The 21,245-nt window shown below is 48.0% G+C and overlaps 2 protein-coding genes and 1 long non-coding RNA gene across 3 annotated transcripts; 2 read left to right on the forward strand and 1 right to left on the reverse strand.

Annotated features, from left to right (window-relative positions):
* Positions 1 to 313: 313 nt before the first annotated feature.
* BUD31 (BUD31 spliceosome associated protein) lies at positions 314 to 5,764 on the reverse strand. Its single transcript, XM_028705459.2, has 5 exons — positions 5,498 to 5,764; positions 4,349 to 4,467; positions 2,488 to 2,610; positions 1,740 to 1,906; positions 314 to 577 (listed from the first exon to the last, which is right to left on the reverse strand). The coding sequence occupies exons 2-5, from the start codon at positions 4,440 to 4,442 to the stop codon at positions 527 to 529; spliced, it is 435 nt and encodes a 144-aa protein (XP_028561292.1). The 5' UTR covers positions 4,443 to 4,467; positions 5,498 to 5,764; the 3' UTR covers positions 314 to 526.
* A 100-nt stretch (positions 5,765 to 5,864) lies between these two features.
* On the forward strand, positions 5,865 to 20,830 carry PDAP1 (PDGFA associated protein 1). The gene is made up of 6 exons (XM_028705457.2): positions 5,865 to 6,020; positions 12,238 to 12,329; positions 13,459 to 13,575; positions 15,440 to 15,561; positions 17,806 to 17,957; positions 20,185 to 20,830. The coding sequence occupies exons 1-6, from the start codon at positions 6,008 to 6,010 to the stop codon at positions 20,241 to 20,243; spliced, it is 555 nt and encodes a 184-aa protein (XP_028561290.1). The 5' UTR covers positions 5,865 to 6,007; the 3' UTR covers positions 20,244 to 20,830.
* LOC144325442 (uncharacterized) lies at positions 6,028 to 9,621 on the forward strand. Its single transcript, XR_013390598.1, has 2 exons — positions 6,028 to 7,838; positions 7,871 to 9,621. It is a non-coding gene; the product is annotated as an uncharacterized LOC144325442 (long non-coding RNA).
* Positions 20,831 to 21,245: the final 415 nt, after the last annotated feature.

A 21,245-nucleotide genomic window follows, 5' to 3' on the forward strand; every position in this document is an offset into this window, starting at 1 on the left:
AGCCACCCTTACTTCCTCTCCCACCCAATATAAGTAAGGTGATGTAAGTAGTTATTTATATATATATATTGCCCTTGTCTCCATGCATAAGAAATAAGCCCTCCATTGTTTCATTTCTTTAATGGATTGATGCATAATCTGAATTAACTCATGTCTACCAATCCAATATTACTAAGCATAATTATTAAACAACTTTATCCCCATGTTTCCAAATTATCCCTGGAAAAAGGGGGGTCCAGTTTCATTTATGCTCTTTATTATGAAAGCAAATTCATAAAGGTAACAGTAGCAGCACAGAATTAAACAAACCACCTTGAGGCAAGAGGCAAGACTTTATTTTAAAATAAAGTAGTTATACAAGACATTAATACTACTGCATTTACAATTCAGGTTGTTGGAGATCCACTCACCGCTGGGTCTTACGACAAACAAAATATGGTTCTTATTAACAGTCATTGACGATGAACCAGCCATTTAAGAACTCCTCAAAAGGGAAGGGTAACTTTTAAAAAGGGGAAAGGGGATTTCATCCAGAGCAGCCTCTGCACCCACAGTGAGTACACTCAATTATTCTTCCCTGTAGAATGAAATCAGCATATTAGTCACAGCAGACCCCTGAGCGCACAGTAGAGCAAGAAAAAAAGGAAATTTTGCTGGTTAGGAAAACTTACAGGCTTGCAACAAATGAGAATAGATACACTGTTTCCTACTGCCTTTCATACTACTGTTGCAGGGTGGAGCATTTATTACAAGAACCAAATTTTTAAAAAGATAGGAGTCTCTCAAAACTGCAAGTACAGTCTTATAACTTGCTTGTTTTTAAAAGACCCTTAAGATGTCAGAGTGCTAGAAAAGCCAGGAAATGAGACTGCAAATCTTTTTACAGCCTTTCTTTGATTTACAGAAGTTTTAGAGTAAGAGACACACACTGACACGATGGGTAGTCAGTTTTGAAGCAACATTTTTGGTGGAACCGCAAGAGATGGTGGTGGTTAATTATTATTATTAGTTGAATTTATATACCGCCCTATACTCAGAGGTCTCAGAGCGGTTCACAGAAAAGATCAATGTAAAAAATTAATAATACAGTGGTGCCTTGCAAGACGAAATTAATTCGTTCCGCAATTTTTTTCGTCTTGCGAAGCACAGTGTCGGAAAAGTTTTGGAAAAGCTTCAAAAATCACCAAAGTCTTCAAAAACCTCAAAAAAAGGCTACCACACCGCGCGCTATGAGTTGCTCCTTGAAGTCAAGTCGCAACTGTATTAACGGTGTTAAGAAAAAGGAAACAAACTTGCAAGACGTTTCCGTCTTGCGAAGCAAGCCCATAGGGAAAATCGTCTTGCGAAGCAGCTCAAAAAACAAAAAACCCTTTCGTCTTGCGAGTTTTCCGTCTTGCGAGGCATTCGTCTTGCGAGGTACCACTGTAATTCAATCAATCTGTATACCCATAGATCTCCGAGCGGCTCACAACTTAACAGGATGAGGTTGTTCATCCAGTCCTACTAAGTTGAATGGCAAACTGTCCCCAAGGAGAAAGTTCAGAGACAGACAAGGTCTCTAGCAAGAGGAGTAACAAACACTTGCCTTTCACGTGGTTTGGATTTCCAGGGGTCACACTGCTACTTATTTGCATGAACCAGGTTTGGGGGGGGGGGGATGCACAAAAAGGCAAAAGAAATGGGACACAGAAAGAATTGTTGTAATGACCCAGGGGGCTTATTTAAAACAACATTCTTACCACTTCCAGCTTGCTTTTGGGCACTCTGCAGATGCAGTTGGTTCCAAAGTTGGTATCTCGGGTCTGGATGCAGCGCAAACAGCAGAGGTTTTCGTAACCTTGTTTCTTCCACTTTGCAATTAAGTTTTTGTCTGCATAGCCTTCTTTAATGCAATACTCATACAGCTCTGTGCAGGAGAGAGGATGGGATAATTAGAATGCTCAGTAGTGGCAAACAAAAATGACTACCCCTTTGGCAGAATTTGCTCACACCTACATTCTAAAAGGGGCACGGGTGGCGCTGTGGGTTAAATCACAGAGCCTAGGACTTGCCGATCAGAAGGTCGGTGGTTCAAATCCCCGCGACGGGGTGAGCTCCCATTGCTCTGTCCCTGCTCCTGCCAACCTAGCACTTCGAAAGCATGTCAAAGTGCAAGTAGATAAATAGGTACCGCTCTGGCGGGAAGGTAAACGGCGTTTCTGTGTGCTGCTCTGGTTCGCCAGAAGTGGCTTAGTCATGCTGGCCACATGACCCGGAAGCTGTCTGCGGACAAACGCCGGCTCCCTCGACCTATAGAGCAAGATGAGCGCGCAACCCCAGAGTCGGTCACGAGTGGACCTAATGGTCAGGGGTCCCTTTACCTTTACCTTACATTCTAAAAAGGTTAGTATTTCTTTTTCCATTTGACAGACCGGCTCAAGCAGATTTCCCAGCCATACTGAACAAAACATACATTTCCCCCTAAAAGATCAAAGACAGCTGTGTTACCTCTACTGATGGCTTTTCTCTTATAGAAGAGATCAAAAATGTAACGTGTTTTCTGGTGGTGAATTCTGAAGATAGGCCAGAGAGATTCTACTTTCCTCTTCCCTTCATGCGGTTCAGTCTCAGCTGAAGAAAAGTGGGGAAAAGGGCAGAAAACATGTTAATTTTGCCAGCTAATTCAAATGTTCATTACGTCTCCATTATTTCATGTTGCTAAAAACACGGAAGAAATCCTATAATATTCTGATAAATAGGATGTGAGAATTCATTGGAGAATATATGCTATAGTTTTCTATTCTCATGTAGTTTTGCAAGCTGAACCAACAAATGTTTTCAGTCATCACATTTAACCTGCAGTATCTAAAGGTGATTTGTACTTGGACGCGGGTGGCGCTGTGGGTTAAACCTCAGCGCCTAGGACTTGCCAATCGCATGGCCGGCGGTTCGAATCCCCGTGGCAGGGTGCGCTCCCGTTGCTCGGTCCCAGCACCTGCCAACCTAGCAGTTCGAAAGCACCCCCCGGGTGCAAGTAGATAAATAGGGACCGCTTACTACCGGGAAGGTAAACGGCTTTTCCGTGTGCGGCTCTGGCTCACCAGAGCAGCTTTGTCACGCTGGCCACGTTACCCGGAAGTGTCTGCGGACAGCGCTGGCTCCCGGCCTATAGAGTGAGATGAGCGCACAACCCCAGAGTCGGTCAAGACTGGCCCGTACGGGCAGGGGTACCTTTACCTTTACCACTACCCATGCAGTAATTTTCTAAGTTCTTAGCCAGAACTGTTCCCATTCCCGATACCATTTTAATTGCTGCAAGATTAACAAAGATGAATCATCTCTGTGAACGTGAGTGGTACTTTTTAAGTCCACAGTCCAATCTAGAACAGAATTCAAGGAATGTAAAGTCTCTGTTTCTGTCTTTTGGTTTTTATTTTCAGTCGTAAAAATCGGGGGGGGGGGAGAATTTGTTCCTTTCAACTGGTCTTTTTTTTTTTTTTTTTTAAAGGGAACTCCCAAAGGTAGGTACAATTCCCAGGGTTTTACAAGCATTTCTGGTAAGCACAATTTCTTTGCCAAATTATATGTACAACTGAGAAGAAGATTAGTTAGGTGCTAACTAATAATTAGCATAAAAACTTCCAGCCTTGGCAGGTTTATATTTGACACCTCGAAAATGCTGGCCTGTGAGGCTTTGTAAATTCCACTTCTGACCTTCAATACTCTGGTCTTTCCCATCAAAAGCCTTATACCCTTTTTCTTCTGTTTACTTAATTATTGGCTGAAGGACACTGAAAAGGCTTCTGATATCCACCATTAAGCCAATATCAGCTGTTAAGTATACCATAATTTAAAGTAAAAAATTAAGGCGTAGTATGCCATTCCACCTTATAGTATTTTATTGTTATAGTGGTGTTTTAGCGGCTGTTTTTTTCCCATGTGCACAAGCTGTTATTTATGTGTTGTTTTTACCTGTATGGGCCTATGGCCGTAATAAATAAATAAAATAAATAAAATAAAAGTAAAAAAAACCACACCAAACGAACTACCTGTCCTCTTTTCAAAGCCATACAAAGAGAGGGGAATATGAAAAAAAAGGAAAGCAGTAAATATCTCTTGCTTAAACTGCACAGTTCTTACTGCACAGTCAAAACACCAATTATAACTGCAGAGTGCCAAATAAATGCACCTTATCTCAACACTATCTTTCTGAGATCTCTATTTTAACTGGAGATGTCCTGGACTGAACTTGGGATCTGTGTACAAACCACCATGGGCTTCCTATACTGAATGTGCCAAAAAGGCCAGCTCATATACTGTTCTATTACACAATTCATGCTCGCAGCCAAATTAGTACTCTGCTACTCACCTTCTCTCATTTTTTGATCTAGTTCATCTAAGGTTGGTTCAATCAATTCCCAGCCGTCTGGAGGTGGTTTTCTACTCCTCTTCACCTTGGGCATCTTGTCAGCACAGAGGGAGGGAAATCTGGAAAAAATAAGGGAGTAATAAAATGTGTACCACTATAAATTAGAGTACTCTGGATAATATGTTCCTTTTACATATTTTTGAACCAGGTGTCTGAATACCCTAAGTTCTCCCCCATAGCATTAACAACCAAAAGACACACCCCCTCATTTCCCTTGGGTTATCTGAACATATACTCTGTTTCTTTATTAATTTGTTATTATTGATTGTTATTAAATTTATATATGTATTGCCCTTCATCTGAAGATCACAGGGCACTTTATAAGAAAACAAAATGCATAACAATAACAATGCCCCCAGAAACATTTAAAAGGCCATAGATTGGCCTTTTAGCACCAGGGCAGGTCAACCTGGAAGGAGGCACCGCTTAATGTACCGGTGCCCGAATCTATTGTTTCATGCAGCCATGGGGAACCTGTGGCAATCTGGATGCTGCTGCTGGACGCCAACTCCCAGGGCCGGATTTACGTATAAGCTAAACAAGCTTAGGGCCCCACTCTCTAGGGGGGCCCCCAAAAATTTAAAGGGGTGGAAAACTGGATGTACATTTCCAAAATATAAGATATAAAACAAATAAAATGGCTTTAGATACCTATTAGGTCCATAAATTACCATATAGCTTATATTCAACACAAAAAACAGCGACGATTTGTTGTTGACAAAGCCAGCTGGACATATAAAGGGCCCATTACCTTCAGGAGCTTAGGGCCTCATCAAACCTAAATCCGGCCCTGCCAACCCCCCTCATCCCTGCTGGCCACGGTGGCCGGGGCTAGTTAGAGTTGGGAATTCAGAAACACCCAGAGAGCAAGAGGTTCCCCAAGCCTGCTTTAATGGCTGCAGAGCAGGCAGAAATCCAACAGGTGAAACCTTTGCCCGGCAGGATGCCCTCCTCATAAATTCCTGCCTGCCACACGCCACTGGAGGCCCTTAGCCAAAAAAAGTGCGCCGGCCAGAAAGAGAACTCGTCAAATGAAGGGCCTGCGACCCCCACCCTCCCCTAGAAAGCCCCCAAAGGAAAAGCTCCTACGCTTCTGGAGACTCTTGTTTCTTCCGCTCTCTTCCGCCTCTTCGAAGCTCTCCGTCGCCTCGCGATGACGTCCCCGCGACGAGAAAGGCCCTTCCCTCGCGTCTGCGTCACGATAAGGGGCTTCCCTCTGCGGTTGTCTACGCTGACGCCTGTCTAGAAGTCACCCCGCGGATGGCGGCCGGAGCCTCGGGGCGAGGCAGGCGGACCGCACGAAGCCTCTCGGCGGACGCGGAGTGCGCTTTGTAATTTCGAGCTTTCCGTCAGGCGGCGCCGAGGACAGCCGCCGCTTCCCGGCTCCGGCAATCCCGCCGGCCAGGCCCTGAAGACAGCGCGTGTCCGCCCGCTCGTCTCGCGCACGAAACGTGTATCAGAGGGGGGGGGGCACCATAGACTTGAGGAGCGCAGGGCCGGCTCCACTTCCGCTTCCGGGTCGCTGCAAAAGCTCGGGGCGAAGTGAGGAGGGGGAGGAAAGAGTCGCTTGTAGCCGGAGCCGCCGCCATCGTCCTCGCTATGCCCAAAGGAGGTGAGCCCGGCCGGGAGGGGAGGCCCAGGGGCCGGCCGCGGCCTTGTGGCCTGGCCCTGAGGGGTGAAGGAGGAGGCGGGAGCGGGGAGCCCCCTGCCATTTTGGGCTCCCCTCTGGGCCGGCTGGAGGGGGGGGGGACTTGGGGTTTCTTGTTCTCCCTCCCTGGGGACCCTCTGAGGGGTTTGGGCGTCTTGTTGTTAGTCGCCCTGAGCCCGGCTTCGGCTGGGGAGGGCGGGATATGAATAAAAAATTGTTATTATTATTATTATTAGGACCTGGAGGTGCTGGGAGGGGAGGCACAGGTGGAGGAGGGGGCGCCTCTTGGGGGGGTCGTGAGGGTGATGGCGGGGGTCGTCTTTTCTCCCTCCCTCCAAGCTGCTCCTTTGCCTGCTTGTTCGTGCGCCTTGGAAACCCTTCTGGTTCTGCTTTTGGACAAGGCGCTGGTCCGGGTATTTTTTTTTAACTAAAAACAAAAAATACGTGTTTTGTTATTGAACGGTCTGCGCTGCTGTTTTCTAATCGTCAGCCTAACGACTCACGGTGCTTTTTTTGATGATCCACGTGAGCTGCCTCCCGAAGGGGCTTGCGGTGAAAGGCAGCTTAGAAATGCCGGGAAGAAATCGACGGGGAGAGGAAAGTTGGGGTGGGGTGGATGCATTCAGTGGGCTCTGTCCTGATGATACTCTTTCCCCGCAACTTTTCACCATATCACGACATCTGGAAACCTTCCCTAACAGTAGCTAAAAGGTACCAGGCTGCCTTAGATTCCCCGCTGCGGTTTGAGCATCAGGCAGTTGCATCAGGCAAAGCGGGGGCATGCGTACAAAAAGAAAGGGGGGGAAAGACTCTGATATGCCTTCCACGTGGGAAGGAGGCTGAGGGCTGATTCAGGCACTTGGTTTGCACAAGTAGAAGGGAAAGGGGGCGTGGAACTGCCCCTGAACTTTTCCCATTAAATCACATATTCTCCTAAATCTCAAACGTTGAGAATCAAGGCAGTTCTTTTCTATACGACCTTCTAGAAGGCACCTGCCTGACCAGTGCTGTTAGCAGTAGGGTGCCAGATTAAACGGTAATTTGATCTTGAAGGGCAAGGACTGTGGCTTGGCAGTAGAGCACCTGCTTTGAAAACAGAAGGTCTCTGGTTCATTTCTCAGGTTAGGGCTGGGAATATTGGTGTAGGCAACACTGAGCTCAGGCTGAGTCTGGCTCAGTACATGGCTGCTTTCTTTGTTCATGTCTTATAGAAAGGACCAAACTTCACTGAACCAGCTTTCACTGAGCCTTACCGCAGAATGTTCCAGCTTCAATCTCTGGCATTTCCCAAAGTTGTTGTTCTTCTTGCTCCCTGCCATCTCCCAAAGTGGTTGTTGTTTTGTTGTTGTTGTATTTATTAAATCTGTTAGTCAATTTATCTTGCCCAAGGTAACCCAAAGCAACTTGCAGCCAAACAAACAAACAAAACCACACATAGATACATTAAAACTGTGTGTGTTTGTGTTACATTAAAAAACATCCCACACACTTCTAAAAGGCCACAGATAGTTAAAGGCCAAAGGCTTAATTATTTTAAAAAAGTTTCTGCCTGACATCTAAAGATATATAAAGATGGTGCCAGATGAGCTTTCCTGGGGAGAGCATTCTACAAATGGGAAGCCACCTCAGAAAAAGCCCGTTATTGTGTTGCTGCCCTCCAGGCCTCTCTCATGGAAGGGCCTTCTATCTAAGAGCCCCCTGTCTGCAACCCTAGAGACCTGCTCCCAGTCATTGTAGATAATAGTGAGGTCAGTGGTCTGACTTGGTACAGTGGTACCTTGGGTTACAGACGCTTCAGGTTACAGACGCTTCAGGTTACAGACGCTTCAGGTTACAGACTCCGCAAACCCAGAAATAGTACCTCAGGTTAAGAACTTTGCTTCAGGATGAGAACAGAAATCGCGTGGCGGCAGCAGGAGGCCTCATTAGCTAAAGTGGTACCTCAGATTAAGAACAGAACGAATTAACCCGAGGTACCACTGTATAAGGTAGCTTCCTGTGTTTGATCCAGTAGTGCTGCTCTTCCGAGTTTTTCTGATCATTTACCTGCAACCTTGTGTAATATACTCCATAAACACTTTCCAAAAGCCTCTGTGTGAAATTGCAGGCCAAAAGCTAACAGCAAGACTTTTAAAAAAGGAAACCCTCTGGAAAGTCCTCACCTATAGAGAGGAGTGGAGGTCAAGCTAGGAGCCCCTGAGAGGTTGAGGGGGTTGAGTCTAATCAGTATATAAATATAGTCCTTTTGAGAAGAGCTCAAAGCAGGCTGCACATAATAGATTTGTCCTTACAACAGAGCTGGGGGACCTCCATTATTTAGACTACAACTCCCACCATCCCTTTCCATTGACCAAGTTGGCTGGATTGATGGGAGTTCTCCAGTGACATCTGGAGAACCACAGGTCCCCCAACCCAACCTTTTGAGTAAGCCTGTGTTGTTTTCCCCAGGAGAAGAACAGATTGAACAAGGGAATCCAGTGGGCACTTGGCTAGATTAGGGGCTTGTTTTGTACTGGAGGCTACCAGTTCATGCATTTCCTTCTTAACCACTACCAGCAGCAGCAGCAGCAGCTGAGGAAGGAAACAGAAGCAGTCATCTTGCTTTGATGAGTGCTGATGCTAATTTGTGTGTGTGTGTGTCAGTTTCGGTGAATTCATGCAGAGCTTATTGTACGTCATTTCTGAATGAAGGTTATCATGGCTATTGTGCATTTAGCTAAATTGGTTGGTTAAAAAAGACAGCGTCCCTAATTCTTCAGAAGGGAGGGTGTATATATATGAAGTTGAAAATTCTGCCCGTCTGAAGCGGTGGCACAGAGCCAGGAGGAGGAGACTGCAATAGACAGAGAAAAGAAACTGATAGCTTGGCTTTCACCAGACCTTTTTTAGTGAAGATGGAGGCATGACTGAGCTTGTTGCTGCCTCTCTCTCCCCCCCCCCCCCCAGTGGAGAGGCTGCCTTGCCGCTGCATATTCAGCGCATGACTGGTTGCTTGCATGGACAGGAGAGGAAGAACGAGCAAGTCCTGAAGCTGCACCACACCCAGTTTGAACTATTTCCAAGTGATTCTGCCAGGAAGTCTTTCCTGAATGCTAGCTTTTCCATAATCAGGGTTTCCTAGTGGTGGCTCTTGGATACTCTTCCTCGCTGGATCTACAAAAGGGGCACGATGAGGTTTGCCACTGAAGCATGATGACATCCTGAAAGAAATGGAAGCTGCAGTACCCGGTGCTCTCTCAGTGCAGCAGATCTGGCCAATAGTACAAGAGCAAAGCATAGTTCAAAAAACGACAAGGCGGGAGATGGCTAGGCTACAAACACTGAGCATTTGTGGCTGGGGTGCTGGATATCCGTATTTGAAACAACAGAAGTGTTTCAGGAATTGCTCTGTTGGGTCGGAACAAAGGTCCAAATTATCCAATCTTCTGTTTTTCATAGGGTACTTTCCAGACTCCCCGTGGAAGTTTACCACTAGGGCATGAAAGCAACACCCCCCCTTCTTGTTTGTTCCTGGTTCCCTGGTATTCTGTGTTAAATTGCTTCTGAACATGGAGGATCTATTCAGCTAAGAACTGTTGGTTGACCCAAGTTCTTTGCATTTGATCATTTTCAAAGCCACATAGCATCTTGCGGTAGCAACTTCCATGTGCGTTGGAGGATGCAGCTCCCAAATGTGGGTTGGTTTGTTTGGTTTTTTTAAAAGCAACTTAAGTGTCAGGGTTGTGTGACAGACAAACTAGCTTGCGTTAACCAGTTAGCAGTAAGAGGTTTTGTGTGGCCAGTTGGAATTAAATTAATGAAGATTCACCCAACGCGACAGATGTCTTTCTCTGGGTCAGGAATAGTCAACATGGTTCCAGATGCTGTAGGACTGCATCTCTCTCCATTCCTGGCCATGCTGGCTGGACAGCTCCACCTCCAAACAAAAAAGATAGTGGCAGAGAGGAGGTGTTTATTTCCCCTAACCTTACATTTTTAGATTGACCTCCTTGTATTGCTCCCGCCCCTCTCAGCTCTCTTTGCAATTGTTTTAGTTTTGGCTTTGTGTCTTTCTGCCCTGAGACCTTCAAGTGAAGGGGGGCATTGCCTGTAAATGCGGTAAGTGAATGATAGAGCAACACAACTGACACAGCAGCTTTGAGCTATGAGGGAATGAAAACAGTGACTGCTCATCCTTGTTCAGTATGTGGCACATAAGCAGCCTGTTTCCCCCCCTTTTTTTGTTTTAAATCCAGTTCCCACTGTTTGTCCGTTGTAGGCAGATTTGCTCACATGAGCACAATCTTGAATTCTACCTTGCATTAGAATTCTCAGTTTCATATGGGTCTACAAATAATAATATACAAATAATATCAAATACCGTATTTTTTGCTCTATAGGACTCACTTTTTCCCCTCCTAAAAAGTAAGGGGAAATGTGTGTGCGTCTTTTGGAGCGAATGCAGGCTGTGCAGCTATCCCAGAAGCCAGAACAGCGATCCCTCTTGCTGTTCTGGCTTCTGAGATTCAGAATATTTTTTTTCTTGTTTCCCTCCTCCAAAAACTATGTGCGTCTTATAGAGCGAAAAATACGGTAATATACAAATAATATAGAGCAGGCACAGGGAACTTGTGACCATCCAGATGTTGTTGGGATCCAGCTGCTGCCATGCTGGCTGGGCTGACGGGAATAGTAGTCTAACAACATCGGAAGAGGCCCCTATTCTCCTTCCAGAGCTACAGTTCCCAGCATTCCCTGGGAAGAGGGATTGACAGTTAAACCATCCCAGAAGCTGTATTTTGTCTGAAGGGAATAGAGGTCTTCTAACATCTCTCAGCAGCTTTAACAAACTACAGTTCCCAGGATTCTTTGGGGGAAGCTGTGACTGTTCCAAGTGGTATGACACAGCTTTAAAGGTGGCGTTGCACATGCAGCCTGACTGTATGGAACAGCTGTGGGATTTGTAGTTGGCCTGCAGCCCAGGGCATGAGTCAGGCAGTGAGGGGAAGACAGGGATGCTGTGACTCCCAATCCTACAGGAAGGCTGTGGGCAAGCCAAGTGGGAGGCTGTCAAGGTTTAGAATCCTATGCTGAGCAATGGTTTGAGCGGTGATATGTCCAGGATGAGATGGAAAGGACCCCTTTGACTCCCTGCTGGGAAGAATGACGAGGTTTGGAGGGATGGCAGAAGGTTTTAAAGAACCAGGAATGCTGGGACTTGCCAATTGAAAAGTTCTCCAGCCATTCTTTGGTTTGAGCTTTCTCTCCCCTCAAGCCAGCCTTCCTTGTACAGTCATGCCTCTTGTTACGTTTGCTTCATGATACGTTTTTTCAGGTTGCGTCCCGCGGTGACCCGGAAGTACCGGAAAGGGTTACTTCCAGGTTTCGCCACTCGCACATGCGCAGACACGCAAAATGACATTATGCACAGAAGCGGCAAATTGCAACCCGCGCAGACGCAGGTTATGTTCCTTTCGGGTTGCGAACGGGGCTCTGGAATGGATCCCGTTCGCGACCAGAGGTACCACTGTATTGCAGGACTTCTGCCAAGTTACCAGTCACTATGAATATATATGTACATGCCTCTGTCCTTTCATCAGCCCCAGCCAACATGGCCAATAGCCAGGGATGATGGGAGCTGCAGTCCAACATCTGGAGGGCACCAGATTGAGGAAGGCTGCCACCTGTGGTTGTATGTGGTTTTTATCCCCTGGATGCTAAATGAAGGAACCACTGGTTCCCTCATCCTTCATGCTCCACAGGAAGTCATGTTTTTATATATGTTGGAAGCCACCCAGTCAGATGGGCAGGGTACGATGATGATGATGATGATCATCATCATCATCATCACCCACCACCCTAGTTCAGATAACCATCTGCTGCAGTGGGCTTGGGCAAACATTGCTGGACTCCAACTCCCATCATCCACATCCATTAGTCATGCTGGCTGGTGCTGATGAAGAATTGGAGTCTACCTGTTTGGTTGCAACTGGGCAGAAGGGGCAGGACACTGGACTGCCTAGGCATTTTGGTCTGGTCTTGCTTGGTTGACTGCAACAAGCCGAGAGCGAGGAGACGAGGACAACAGTGGCTGTCTGAAGTTGTTTTATTATTTATTATTTTATTGTTTGCTGTATGTTAAATTTGCATACTGCCCTATACCAGGAGGTCTCAAATCCCTAAACTGGCTCTTTCCTTGCAGGTAGGAAAGGAGGCCACAAAGGCCGGGCACGGCAGTACACAAGCCCCGAGGAGATTGACGCTCAGCTCCAAGCAGAGAAACAGAAGGCCAAGGTAAGTGTGTGTGTCTGCTGCCATTTTCACAGAGCCGGGGTAACGATAGCAAGCACGAGTTGAACTGTGAGATGGGAAGACACCTGGTTCACCTTTTCCTTTGACACAGGCACATGAGTTCTTCTCTCAGCCTCCCATCTGCAAAAAAGGGGATTTAGAAAAAGGAATTCTACATTTTACATATTCAGAGTGTCACGGTCCGGTTCACGGGCGATCAAAGTCCCGGCTGGAGACATCGGGACTGGGGGCAAGATGGCGAGGTGGGAGCAGGAACAGGAGTCAGGAAGTCAAGGGTCTGAGGATCAAGGAAGCAAGGAGCCAAACGCAGAAAGGCAGGGAATGTGTTGCTGTGGCAAAGATCCTAAGGGAAATGCTGACCTTTTCCCCCTTCCTGGATCTTGCCACCAGGTGCTGTGAGTTACCAATCGGCCTCACCTGTGCAGCCGCACCTTGCCTCTTCAGAACAAACTTAGGAAGGCCCCAGTCCTGCAGAGTCCTACTGGTCACAGGGCCTGGCTCCCACACGCACTCCTGACAGAGAGAAGACCTTAACGTTGGGCAAAGGCTTGCAACGTATTTATTAGCATTGACCTTTACCTTTACTCCAAGGAGATGCTGAGGATAGGTACTTTGTTCATCATTATAATAACCCCTTGCAGCAGTACAGCACACTAGAATTGAGTGTCTGTCTCTAGGTCACCCTGTGAGCTTTGTGGCTGAGTGGGAATTTGAACCGATGTTTCCTCAGACCAGATTTCTCACTACTACAACACACTAGCTCTCAAATGCTTAATTATTGCTTACAGAATCCAATGAATCTGGGCCACTTCCGTCATTTGCCTGGCCTCCTTTGCACATGTCCATACCTCTGGGACAGAACATGATGTAAAAAAATATAATAGACGTATTAGATCTATAGTCCACTATCCTTTGTAAGGGCAGCATAAATGGATCCCCCCGTTTCATCCTCGCAACAGCCCTGACAGGTAGGTTAGGTTTAGAGGAGGTGGTTGGTCCAGATCATCCAGTGAGCTTCATGGGTGAAGAGCAGTTCAAGGAGCAGTCCTACTCGCACTGTAACTTCTACTCTGTGGTCGCCCAGCACTGATAATGCTTTTCGCTTCCACAGGAGGAGGAGGAAGCAGAGGAAGGCGGCGATGGGGCAACAGGAGAACCCAAAAAGAAGGAGAAATCGCTAGATTCAGACGAGAGTGAAGAGGAGGAGGAGGACGATGAAGACTACCAGGTACTAACGAGGTGTTTCATGGAAGGATGCTCAGTTCGTGTTAATCCTTGAAATTCAGGTCATTTCTCATCCAGCTAATTGCTGCCAAGTTCTTCACCCTGGAGGGCTGGTTTTCTTCCAGACGAGCTCTTACAGGGCTGAATGTGGCCCTCTAGATATTTCTGTGTGGCCCTGAGGACTCCCCCAAAGCCATGCCCCCTCCCCTTTGCCAACCCTGGGACATGCCCTCAAACTGCAACAAGAGAAAGGGAGAGGTGTATAGAAAACTCATGACTTGTGTTTTGCTGAAATAGGACCTACTGTACAAAGCTGAGAAACCGCATCCATTTCCCCACCTGCTTTTTTTCTGGCCCTCACCAACCGCTGGCATGCGGCCCCCTGGAAGATTCCCGTAAGAGAGAATTTGGGCTGAAAGAGTTCCCCCACCCCTGTATCTCTTGGGATGCACTGATAACATAGCAGGAAGCAGGGGCAGCAGAGAGGGAAGGGATAGGTCCCATTCCCTGAGTAGTTTTTTTCCAGAGAGAACCCAGCAACCAACTGGGGAAGAGCCCACCACCCTAGTTCAGATAACCATCTGCTGCAGTGGGCTTGGGCAAACTTTGAGAAGGCTGTTGTAGGGGAAACATGGGTTGGCGCTTGCATCCCAACTCCCCAAGGGCCTCTGAATCCCCTAAGTCAGAGGGTTTCAACCCTTTTGAGTCCACGGCTCCCTTGACCAACTGCATTCTTTCTGCGGCTCCCCTGTGGGGCTCAGGAGCCAGTTATGTCGCCCCTTGCCTGCAGCCTCTCACCCTTTTTCGAACACCCTCCCATGTGGAGTGTTCCCTCAGCCTCCTCTCCTATCTCCTCTACTTGGGAGTCCTCCAGGCAGCCGATGCTGTTGCCCCTGGTCTCAGCTGCCCCCCAAAGAGAGGTACCTCCTCACACTGCCCCACAGAGGCCTGGGACTTGTCTGTCCATTCCCGACAGCAAGGGCTGGCAGACTAGCTGGCTGGCCTGCTTGCTTGCTTGCTTGCTTGCTTGCTTGCTTGCTTGCTTGCTTGCTTACTCTGAGGCCACATCAGCTCCTGGCAACCAGCACCCCCTGACCAGCACCAGAGGCACCATTCTCCTACGGAGCTTGTGGCTAGGGCTTTTGCAACAAGAGCTGCACAAGCCTTCAGGAGGCAGAGACGTGAGAGAGCTTTGGAGGAGGGAGGGAAGGAAAGACAGACAGACAGACAGACAGACAGACAGACAGACAGACAGACAGAGGCCAGTGTTGCCCACGGCACCCATGACCATCATTCAAGGCGCCCCAGGGTATCATAGCACACTAGTTGAAAACCACTGCCCTAAGTCCATGATCAGTCAGAGAAGAATGGATGGAGGCAGGAACTAGTAAAAACAAAGCAAGGGAGATCTTCATTTTCATGTTGCAACAGCCCCCCCTCCCCAGCTTTGCAAGGAGGTGAGGACCCCGAACAAAAGTGTGTAACAGCTTTTAGAGATTTTAGAAATTGTCCAACCCCTTAGGCAAAGCATCTCCACCCCCATCGTTCTGCCCAGACACAGGTCCAGTGCCGAGGGCCTTCTTGGTAGTGGCACCGGTCCTGTGGAACGCCCACCCACCAGATGTGAAAGAGCTTTGTATTTTAATATTCTGTTGGGAGCCGCCCAGAGTGGCTGGGGAAACCCAACCACATGGGCGGGGAATAAATATATTATTATTATTATTATTATTATTATTATTATTATTATTATTATTATTATTATATTTATTTATTTATTTATCAGCCGCCATAAGCTTTTACATGTTGCTTGTTCCACCTACCTGAAGTTGCCGCTGTTCACGTTCCACTCTCCTCTTCTTTCATTCCAGCCAAAGCACAAAGGCGTGGAAGGCATGATAGACATAGAGAATCCCAACCGCGTTGCACAGACAGCCAAAAAAGTAACTCAGATAGATATGGAGAGCCCCAGGGAATTGTCGCGGAGAGAACGGTAAGGTGTTTTCCTCCCCTCTGGTGTGTGGGATTCTCCGAGAAGTGTTGCTCGAGGTGTGTAGAGTCTGGGAGCCTGTGGTTCCCTGCTCCCTATTTTGGGAACCCGCAGACTGTCAAGGAGCAATAATGGGCCTGTCCCTGAGCAAAGGGAGGATAAATTGTGTTTTAGCAGAGGCTGCCAGAGAGGAACTGAGTCGGGAAGACAGTGGCCTGCAAAAGACAAGACACTGGAGAGACTGGGGAGCAAGATTAAGGCACTAGGTGCTGTCCCAATTATTTGACTTGCTCTTCAGGGGGCAAAACCCAGGGGCGCTGGCTTCCCAGGGCAAGCACCTCCCCGTGCAGAAAGAAGTCTGCAGACTGATCTGCTCTTCAAGGTCTAAGGCAGTGAGATGGTCTTTTACTAGAACTGCTGCTCGGGGGGGGGGGGGGTGATCCACCAACCCTGTGGACACATCTGGAAACCTGAGAAACCATCATGGGCAGCAATTACAGTGGTACCTCGGGTTAAGAACTTAATTCGTTCCAGAGGTCCGTTCTTAACCTGAAACTGTTTGTAACCTGAAGCACCACTTTAGCTAATGGGGCCTCCTGCTGCCGCCGCCCCGCAATTTCTGTTCTCATCCTGAAGCAAAGTTCTTAACCCGAGGTACTATTTCTGGGTTAGCAGAGTCTGTAACCTGAAGCGTCTGTAACCCAAGGTATCACTGTACCCACCTACCCAAGTGCCCTGCAACCCCAGATGCAAACTCTACAGCATACTTGGCCCTCCTCCCCCAGCAATTAGGCTTTTAAAAAATCTGGGTTTTTGTAGCTTAAACATCTTCCTGGAAACTGCAGCTGGAGAGAAACGGCCAGCCCACTTGCAAAAAGGGAGGCAATAGAAGAGTTTTTTCAGGCATAATTGTGTGGCACGGGGAGACATTTATTGGTGGTGGGGATTACTGGTGTCCCCCATCAAATCCCCCCCCCCATGTGCACCACAATTAGGCTTGAAAGATTCTTTACGTTGAAGCTTCTTTCAAACCTCATTTCCGTGCAAGCAGGGTGGCAGCCGGGGAAGGTGGGATTAACCTTTCTCCAGCTGTGGATAGTCCCACCCCGCCATGCCCACCTCCAACTCATTTTGGTTTGGAAAAGCAGCAAGGCCAATTGCAGAGGGGCTGGGGGTACCAAAGGTGTCTGTGGCAACCTGCACACAAGAGACCGAAGCTGTGATTTCTGCATGCAGAGGAGGAGCTGTACCCTCTATCTAGTGTTGAAATCCACAGAGTAGTCTCTGCTCTGAATGCTATTCAGGTGGGGAAGTGGGGCAGGTAGAGGGACATAAAAGTGTAAGCCATCTGCTGCCATCTGCCTTATTGCAGGGCAGATTTGAGGGTAAACCATATGCGGAACAAGTCTGCCCCTGCGGCTTGATGGAGGTAGAAACTGTCTCTCGTGCCTTGTTACACTGCCGTTTCTACGGGGATATATGCTCGGTATTTATTACCCCTGCTATGCAAAAATCTCCAAATGAATCCAAAACTTCAATGTCTAAAATCCCTGGTAGAGGACAAGGATCCTGAGATTACGTTAAGGGTAGCCAAATTCTGTGCGATTGCCATAAAACTTAGGGAACAAGCTTTGCTATCATCATGATTAAGGTTTTAAATGATAATTTTAGGTTATATGTTAGTGACTAAGTTTTAATTTATATATTTTTTAACTGATGCTGTATCTGTATTGTCCCTGTTACAGCTAATTGCAAATTCAAATGTATCCCTATCGTGTTTTATGACTTCCTTGATATTGTATGTGGGCTGGAACTGGTCTGGGACCGAAATAATAAAATTCAATTCAAAAGTATAAGAGCCCTGCTGGGTGAGCTTCAAAGGTCCACTTAGTGCAGCATCCTGTATCTCCCAGGGGCCAAGCCAGATGCCTCCGGGAAGACCAGCAGCAGGACATAAAGGCAGGTGCCTCTCTCTTGCGGTGGCTTCCTAGCAAATGGTACCCGGTGGCCTCTGATAATGGCAGCAGCATAATGCAAACGGATGGGACGTTGTCACATCCTCAAGTTTAACTGTTTTAGGGATATTCCGGGTGCAGGCAAAAGCCTCCTCTGGCAGGTTTACAGGTCTCCTTTTGGCCCTCCATCGCCTCCTTTAAGCTGTCCATGTGGGAAGGAGTGCCTTCTGAACTCTGATTAAAACCTCCTTCGCTGGATTGTTTCCCCCCCCCCCCCTTTTGCTCAAAACAGAGAAGAGATTGAGAAACAGAAGGCGAAAGAGAGGTACATGAAGATGCACCTTGCCGGGAAGACAGAGCAGGCCAAGGCAGACCTCGCCCGACTAGCCATCATCCGGAAACAGAGGGAAGAGGCGGCCAAAAAGAAAGAGGAAGAAAGGAAAGGTAAGGAAGACTTTGAGCCGAAGATGCCCCAAACCTCATGGGTTCAAATTGGCTGCCTCAAGGCTGTTTCCCCAACCACACCCACCTGCTAGAGAGGCAGCTGCCAGTACACCACGTGGACCTTAAAATGTGCCCCCAATTGTGCACTGGCAAGGGAGAGAAAGCTCAGCTCTCCCTCCCCTCAGCCCAAGCCTCTGGCCTCTGAATCACTGCGCACAGAGCTTTGCATGCCCTGTGTTGTGCTCTGAAGTCCCGCCTTCTCCTGGTGCCATTTTGCCATCAGGTGACTGACAGGTGAGTGCCTCTGCCCATCTAGGATCAGGCCCACAGACCCCAAAAAGTAACCCACCACCTCTTTAACATAGAGCCCCTTCCTGGCAGGAACTTAGGGAGCTGCCTTTTGCGGGATCCAACCACTGGGCATCTAGCTCCCTATTTACGTTGACCGGTGATGGCTCCCTCGCTTCAGGCTTTTCCTAGCCTGCTGCCCAGGTAGAAGGCGGCTGTGAAGTTTACAGAGAAGTGACATTCTTTTCATGTCCCGAAGGAGCCGTTTAAACGTCAAGCATCGTGAACTATTAGTATTTTACACAAAATCATTGCAAAATTATTGCACAGGAACTACTTTTGCAGAGGGGGCTGTTGTTATGTTGGGAGTAAAATGTTAAGACTTGAAGTTGTGTCTGAGCCACTCTCGTGTGAAGCAACTCTGGGCCCAACTAACCCTCTTCATCTCACCTCCTTCAAGAGGGGGCCATAAAGTCCTTGCATACACCCAAACCTCAACTTTCAGGTTAGCCCCTGCCCTGGAGCCTTGTACAACTGCTACCCGCCAGAGTGGACAATATTAGAGCCTGATGGGCCGTCTCGGCGTGAGGCATTTTTCATATGCTCGTGTATTGAGCAGAAATAAGCTGTGTATTTGGGGGGGACCAGCTTTGCTGAACAGGATCCCCTGTAATCTAGTTGGCTGCTTGACGAAAAGCAGTGTTTCTCAGCTTGCAGATCAGGGTGTGGGATCAAAAGCCAAGAAAGCTGGTCTCAGTGGATCTCCTTACTTCATTACTACTGACCCTTGGACATGACCTGATCGCTAGTTGCAGGGGAAAGTAGTATTTTAATCACCAGTGCTGGCCTGGTATTTTTTTTGCCCCAGCTTTCTCAGTCTGGGGCAGCAGAGGAAGGGGGGCGGGAATCTGTAAAGACTGCTGAGGTTGTCTGCCTTACCTCTAGTTCATGAGGTGGTGAGGGTTTCTTCCTATTTTTTCCTGCTCCTCCAGAAATGTGGGCCTGTTCTTTGCAGCTGTGGGAGCATCCGTAACCCTATTGCAACCTCCCCCCCCCCCGTCCCGTTTTCTACTTTTTAAAAAGGCCTTGCATCACTCAGCAGCCTCCTGACACTCCCCTGGAATGTCCATCTGGGTAACTGCTGGGTTTTATATCTTCACTAATGGATCTGCTTTCCTCCCCCACCCCCACCCCAATCGCTTCAATGACCCAATTTCTGTGCTTCCACACACCCCCATCTTATTTATTTTTTATTGAAGATCATTGGTGCTGCTTCCATATTTTGTTAATTCCACCCCCAGCATTGAGATGGGCGCAACTTTCTCCACAATATCTCACTTGTACACAGTACTACGGACAAGCGCAAAGCCTCTGTGGTTGTAAAGAAGCTGTGGGTCACTGGGAGGAGCGCAGCTGCCATTCCACATTTGTTTTCCAAAAACACACATAGAGAGAGACCAAAAAAGAAAAGAAATACACACTGGGGGGGGAAAGATGGGACTAATTCTGGAATGAGCGTTCTCTGGAGACCCCTGCCTTTAGGTGCCCCCTTCCCTTGGCCTTCCCTCCCACCCAATAGCCAAGCCTTGGCCAGCAGCGGGATCCTGCTTGAGAGAAGTCCCAAAGAGAGGAAACTGATGGCTTCCGTAAGGTGAAGGAAGCAGCCAAGAAGTGGGGCTTCAAGGAATGCCACCTTAAAGAGTCTAGGCTTGGGGGGAGGCGAGAGAGAAGGTTTTTTGGTGGGCGACAAGGAGAAGGAGTTGTAGCCGGTTTGGCAGGTTTCAACAGCACCTGATTCTAGGCCAAAGGAGCAGGGAGGGTTTATGCAGAACTGTAGAAAGGGGACCCAAAGGGGTCACATGGTCCAAGCCCCTGCGAGGCAATGCCTGGTTAGCTTTTATAAACCTGCTTCTCTCTCTCCGTCTTTTTCACCCACCAGCTAAAGACGAAGCATCCTCAGCAGGCAAAAGACTGCAGTCCCTGTCCCTTAACAAGTAAGCGCCAGCCACAAGAGAGGAGGGAAACTTCCCAGGAACTGTGCCTGGCTGGCGCCTGCTGGGCACTCTTTGAGGCTTCACACACAGAGGGGGCGACGCCGCAGCGTGAAGAGCACGGCCGTAACCGGCGTCCTCTTCCCTCCTAAGAGACACTTGGCAGCAGCGTGTTCGTCTTCATCTGGGCACAGAATTCCATGGTGGGGAGGGGTGGGTGGGAATCAGTGGGGTGGGTGGGCAAGCTATTATAATCCTTTGAACGCGGGAGTCGCCGGGGCAGCGATTCTCCCGCACAGCCGCTTCAGGAGGGGGTGCTATAAACCGAACGATTTTGCTGTCTTTCAAATTCAAGATTACCTATCCAGGGGGGAGCAGGAAAAAGCTGGAGCGATAATGGAGGGGGCGGGGGAAGATACGGCTTCAGCGAGGCCAAAAGAGAGAGGGGAGTGGGATTGGTAGTCTTGGCATGCAGCCGCAAATCCAAAATGCTGGAAATGCGGGTGCGTGTTTGCGATAGGCACTCGTCCGAAAAACGGCCTGCGGGGTTGGAATGTGGAGCAGCAAAGAAATAAAAACACATTTGGATCTGGACCGTGTGGCTGTTTTGGTCTTTTTATTTCCACTTTCTACCCTTCTCTCTCCCCATTTTTATTTGTATTTTTTAAAAAAGAAGCCATCCTTAATTTCTTCCCTTCTCCTCTGATAGTGACATTTTAACTGCGAAAACAAAACACATCCCTGCAAAACCAGAGAACTCTTTTCTTGATTGTGCAACATGTTGGAACAGGTGCAAATTGGAAGCAAAACTTGTATATTTGGCTGAATAAAGTTTAAATTATCGTAAAACGCCTTCCGTGCCTTGTCTTCTGTAGAAGCAGCTGTGGCTGGCCTGCCCTGCTGGCGCTGAGGAATGAGTTCCAAAACCTTCAGTGAGGCGGGACATGGGCCTGCAGAAACCACTGTGGCTCATGCAAGCTGGGACTGGTGGGAACGAAGGAGCCAACTC

The sequence above is a fragment of the Podarcis muralis genome, chromosome 14 (assembly GCF_964188315.1).
Source record: "Podarcis muralis chromosome 14, rPodMur119.hap1.1, whole genome shotgun sequence".
Taxonomy (NCBI): Eukaryota; Metazoa; Chordata; class Lepidosauria; order Squamata; family Lacertidae; genus Podarcis; species Podarcis muralis.